The sequence below is a fragment of the Prosopis cineraria genome, unplaced genomic scaffold, assembly GCF_029017545.1.
Source record: "Prosopis cineraria cultivar Desert tree isolate PC_DT_omini unplaced genomic scaffold, ASM2901754v1 PC4, whole genome shotgun sequence".
Classification (NCBI taxonomy): Eukaryota; Viridiplantae; Streptophyta; class Magnoliopsida; order Fabales; family Fabaceae; genus Prosopis; species Prosopis cineraria.
Genome location: NW_026555335.1, coordinates 839,380 through 845,379, shown reverse-complemented (window position 1 = coordinate 845,379; position 6,000 = coordinate 839,380). Strand labels below are relative to the sequence as shown.

Genomic DNA, 6,000 nt, shown 5'->3' with positions numbered 1-6,000 from the left:
TGGGAATTTTATCTGGAAGCTAATGTGAAAACAGGTACTGGCCTTAATGCTCAAGAATCTGATGGTAGAACCACTGATGCTGATAATGCAGAATCCTATTGCCCTTCGGCTGTTCTAAGGAAACAACCTTGCCCTGATTGGCATAGCCTGATGCTAGTGGAGAATGTTATTCATCTTGGAGGATCGATAAGCACTTGTTGCTTCACCTGGATCCCAAGACACTTGATTGTTGCTGTGGACTGAAGTGCTCTAACAAGTTGGCTTCTATGCCCCCTTTCCATTTGGATGATATCCTAACTGGTGTTTATCTTCTGCAGGGATTTCTTGGTTTTGGGAGAATAAGATTTAAAGCCCTCCCAAAGAAATTTATCACAACAAGGGCTATAAGTTTTGTATTAAATATTGTCTTGTGAAAATACATATATGTTGTTAAAAACTGAAACTCGTCTTATGAAAGCACATAAGTATTATTGTTAAAAACTAAACCTTAACTATATTTTCATAAGACAATATCTGATATAACACTTATAGGTCTTTATAATAATAAATTTTTTTTGAGAGAGCCTTAAATGTTGTTTTTCTTTTTTCTTTTCTAGTTTTTGTTTTGTTGGAGCTTTGTTTTTGCTTATGATGTGCTCTGCCCTTTGATTAATGATATTCCTTGTTTTTGGCTAAAAAAAAAATTTTGTATACCAACAGGGAAGATAACATCATCAATTCAATGGCTATAAATTAGAATTGAGACAAACTGAGATAATCAAAACTCCATAATAACAAGTTATTAGTATCTCAAATTGGCTACCATGAAACTATGCACTTTTTAATCTAACACACATCACCAATAATAGTATTCAAACTATGAGATCTTTATCCAATTAATTAGCAATTGGAAAAATGACAATTAAGAACCTCATAAGATCATTACAATTATGGGCCTTTAAATTATTGAAATTTCAATAATAGATTATAGTCCTTACTTAGAATTAAAAATATATATCAGTTTACAAAATTGTCCTTGAATCTCACTTGAAAAATTGAGAAAAAATACTACTGAAATTACTAATATGGGTTGGTACTATTAGTAATCTTAGTTGAAAAAAATCAAGATCTGCATTTGAGAGTGGGTTGTGTATCCCAGTATGACATTAAAATTCACTTTTAAAAAACACTTGTGAATATATGATAATTATTTGAAAATTATCAAAATCACTTCTAAATATAAAATAAATTGCTTCTGACTTTTTATGTTTGTCAATATATAGATAAACTACTTGAAAAATTAAGAAAAAATACTACTAAGATTACTATTATGAGTTTGGATTATTATTAATCTTCGTTAGAAAAATTAGGATGCTAAATGTTATGAATTGAGACTATTGAAATTACTATTATGAGTTGACACTATTGTTAATCTCATTTTCAAGTATCAATTTAGATTTTTCCAATTAAGATCAACAATAGTCACAACCCATAATAACAATTACAATAATGTCTTTTTTTTATTTTTGAAATGAAATTCAATCAATTATTTTCTACATTTCCTAGAGGATAATTTTATAAAGTGATATATTTTTAATTTCAAGTAAGGATCATGATCTATTATTAAAATTTTAGTAATTCAATGCCCATAATTATAATTAATAGTTTCATGGAATGCTTAATTGTCATTTCCCCTTAGCAGAATGAACACAGCTTTTGAGAGACAAGTACAAAGAACTTATATATATATATATATATATATTTATATACTCCATCCGTTTACAAATATAAGATATTTTTTAAAGAGTTAAATATTAAAAAAATAAAGCATTTTTAATCTTTTAAGGTCTAACCATTGTCTTTTTTAAAAAACTGCCCCTATTAATGAATGCCTTTATATTTATTGTAAGATATTTAATAAGGATAAATATAAAAATATAGAATTAATTTTTATATTTATAAAAAAGTTGGTTAAAATCTTAATTTTTTAAAAAATTATTATCTCTTTTCAACCGTGACATTGAATATAATAAATATAGCATTTGACTTAACATATCTTTATTAATTACTCAATAAGGTAAGAGTGTAATTAGAGAAAAAATCCAAAGGGAATAATACTTCTTCTATACTTTTAAGCAAAATCTCACATATCAATAAATTTTATTAAATACACTTAATAATTTTTTTAAAAAAAAATAAAAATATAAACTTTTAAAAATATATTTCATTTAATATGTTAAAAAGAGAGAGAGAAAATTAAATAAAAAGGGAGATGATATTAAAATAAATTTATTTAGTAAAACATTAATTTTTTAAAGTATTTTATATTTTAAAATATTAAATTTTTGATAAAAGTGTCTTATAATTGTTGGGAGGGAGAGTAATATATTGCATACCAATGCCACAAAACTGCACCCATCATAGACCAACACTCAAACCTTGACTTTTTTAGACGGTCCAGGGTGGCGAAATAAAAAGGTGATTGATCAGACTTCTCTCTGTATCTCCTCACCTAAACTCTTTGCACCTGAAAATAATTGTCTTTAATCTTTAGGGTCACTTTTGCTGAATTTATTAGGTCAAATTATTTTAATAAATTGATCTTTTGAAAATCGATTGGTTGTAGTCAATATTACGTTTTGATCAAATCAATGTGAGATGCGTAACATTAACCCAAAAAAACAAAACAGAGTAAATTTAATTGGAATCAATGAGCATGCCTTCGATACAAAATTGCTCCTTTCATTTAATATTATAAGTTATTTTTAATTAAATTATATTCCAAATAAGTTGGTTGAATTACATTTAATAGGAAGTTTAATTAGAAAATGTTATTGATTACACTTCTAATTAATTTTACCTTGAAAAAGACTCAAAATTGTGTTATATTTTTTAATATAATACTTTAAAAAATAGGAGAAATAGAGTGGAGGTGCAGTATGTTGACTATTCATTCAGTTTTGTGGAGGTTAGAGTCATTAATTAAACAAGGAATGGTAATAAGCGCGAAAGAGCCTTGAGTCTAAGTAGTTGTGGTGCGTCCACCTAACTTCAATTATAACTGCGCAGCCAGGCCAGGCCCGGTGTTTTTTTTTTTTTTTTTTTTTGTGGGTTTAACTTTGTACACTTGTTCATTATTTATTCAGGTCAAGCATGGCATCTCTGCCACTGCACCTACCCTCTCTCCCTCCATCGCCCTTTCCCATGAGTATATATAGACGACACGTACACTCACAGACACACCAGCATTGCTCAATATAGACATCGGTACGCAACACGAACAGATAAAACCATCTCATCAATCCAGCGGCTGCGATGGTGAAGGTGGAAGATATCCGCAAGGAGCAACGGGCGGAAGGCCCCGCCACCGTGATGGCCATCGGCACCGCTACCCCTCCTAACTGTGTTGACCAAACCACCTATCCCGACTTCTATTTTCGCATCACCAACAGCGACCACATGACAGAGTTGAAGCACAAGTTCAAGCGCATGTGTAAGTGATATCATCATCATCATCATCATCATTTCAACAGGCACGGCTCTCTAATCAAACAAACCCTGTTATTCAATTTCAGGTGACAAGTCGATGATCAAGAAAAGATATATGCACTTGACAGAAGAGATCCTGAAAGAGAACCCCAACATGTGCGCTTACATGGCGCCTTCAATTGACGCTAGACAAGACATTGTGGTTCTAGAGGTCCCCAAGCTAGGGAAAGAGGCGGCCACCAAGGCCATCAAGGAATGGGGTCAGCCCAAATCCAAAATCACTCACTTAATCTTCTGCACCACCAGTGGCGTCGACATGCCTGGAGCTGACTATCAGCTCACCAAGCTCTTGGCCCTTCGTCCCTCCGTGAAGCGATACATGATGTACCAGCAAGGCTGCTTCGCCGGCGGCACCGTCCTTAGGTTGGCCAAAGACTTGGCTGAGAACAACAGAGGAGCTCGAGTCCTCGTGGTCTGCTCTGAGATCACCGCCGTCACGTTTCGTGGGCCTAGTGATACCCATCTTGACAGCCTTGTGGGCCAAGCTTTGTTCGGTGATGGAGCTGCCGCTGTGATTGTAGGCTCCGACCCTATTCCTCAGCTTGAGAAGCCCATTTTTGAGCTCGTGTGGACGGCCCAAACCATACTCCCTGACAGTGAAGGAGCTATTGATGGACATCTTAGGGAAGTTGGGCTTACCTTCCATCTTCTCAAAGATGTTCCCGGGCTTATCTCAAAGAACATAGAGAAAGCCCTGGTTGAAGCATTCCAGCCGTTGGGAATCTCTGATTATAACTCCATTTTTTGGATTGCTCATCCTGGTGGGCCTGCCATCTTGGACCAGGTTGAGGACAAATTGGGCCTCAAGCCCGAAAAGATGAGGGCCACTCGACATATTCTAAGCGAGTACGGGAACATGTCAAGTGCTTGCGTGTTGTTTATCTTAGACGAGATGAGGAAGAAGTCTGCTGAAGATGGGCTTCAAACTACTGGTGAGGGGCTTGACTGGGGCGTCCTCTTCGGATTTGGGCCTGGGCTCACTGTGGAGACCGTTGTGCTTCATAGTGTGGCTCTCTAAAATGCTTGGATTTGCCACATACGCAGCATCATTGCAATTGTTCTTCTTCTTCTTCTTTAAATTATGTGTTATTTTCATACATGCTTCTTCAGCTCAGAAGCCTAATAATGTTTGTTCTCACAGTCTAATCTTCATTACAAATTTGTCAAGAAATTCTGTAACCTGCAGGTTAAATATGTAAAAGGATAATGTACAACTCGAAATTTTGTACTGCAGTCATGAATTCCTTTGCCAAAGATTTTTTTTATTTATTTGTGGAGTACAATTTACTTACTTTTATAATTTTACTATAAATAATTTATTTTTGGTCAAGAAGATGGCGATGCTAATGTGTAGTTAGAGTCAATATTTTAGATGGATCGACCTTAAAGTATCTTATTCCTTTAAAAAAATGCTCATATAATCGAGCCTGACTTTAACTTTTTTCAACTGAATTCAGGTTGGCTTGTCAGCTTGATCAAAATTACCTACTCTACATACACAAAGCCAAAAAATTTAGAGGTCAAGCTTAATTTAGGCCGAGCTCATTCAAATCAAATTTAAAGTATCCTACTTTCTTTAAAAAGTTCACATAGCTAAGCCCGACTTTAATTTTTTTTTAACTGAATTCAGATTAGTCCGTCGGACTTGCCTTGAATTATTGACTCTATGTAGTGTAGCCTTCTCTACCAAACCCGAAAACCAAAGTCAACTAAGGCTAAGCCGATATATTTAAGGATTTTTTCTGGTCCAAAGTTTGACAATCATCCTCACCTTCAATGCCTTCCTGCGGGTGATTATCACTTTGCAATAGTTATTGTGTAAATCGTGCAAAGTGCAAACTTTCAACTCTGATGTCTGATAATTAATTAAAGTTTAAAGCTAGCATGATTTCCAGTAGCTACATGTAATTTGAAAAACAAACCGTACTATTAATAGTCATAAATAAAATCACAGTTCGTTAAAACTTTTATATTTGGAAAAATTTATTGTTAATAATAAATACGGAAAATTATTACTAAGGACCTGGAGAAAATAATATTTATTATAAAGGACCCTTAAAATTAAAATTAGGTTGAAGGATTAAGGTAAAGACAATTGACTATTATAACCTTAATACAAACCCTATTAATAATGCCTTAAAATTAACGGTGCTGCATAAGTTAAAAATAAATAAATATAAAGTTGTGTGGATTTCAATTCCACACAAATAAAAACAAAAATGTAGTATTAAATTTAACTAAGTTAATATATTTTAAAAAATGACTACTTTTTAAATATTAATTGAATATAATTTTAAAATCATTACTTTAAAAAAACTTAAGTCAATATGATTTTAACAAAATGTTTATTTTTAAAAATTATTACATTTTATTTTTTTTCATTAGCTTAAAAAGATTTTGTGTCAACTTATTTTTATTGGACTTGTGAATATTTAAGGCCTGTTGTGATTTCTAACATTATTTATTTATTTG

General features: G+C 32.8%; 1 protein-coding gene across 1 annotated transcript; it reads left to right on the top strand.

Moving 5' to 3' along the window:
* The first annotated feature begins 3,217 nt into the window (after positions 1–3,217).
* LOC129308668 (chalcone synthase 1-like) lies at positions 3,218–4,761 on the top strand. The gene is made up of 2 exons (XM_054949954.1): positions 3,218–3,472; positions 3,555–4,761. The coding sequence occupies exons 1-2, from the start codon at positions 3,295–3,297 to the stop codon at positions 4,544–4,546; spliced, it is 1,170 nt and encodes a 389-aa protein (XP_054805929.1). The 5' UTR covers positions 3,218–3,294; the 3' UTR covers positions 4,547–4,761.
* The last annotated feature ends 1,239 nt before the right edge of the window (positions 4,762–6,000 follow it).

Bases quoted from the DNA above. Each gene is read 5' to 3' on its own strand.
- LOC129308668 (XM_054949954.1), top strand. From the start codon at position 3,295: ATGGTGAAGGTGGAAGATATCCGCAAGGAGCAACGGGCGGAAGGCCCC. The intron at 3,473-3,554 runs GTAAGTGATATC...ATTCAATTTCAG, and splicing joins GCACAAGTTCAAGCGCATGT to GTGACAAGTCGATGATCAAG.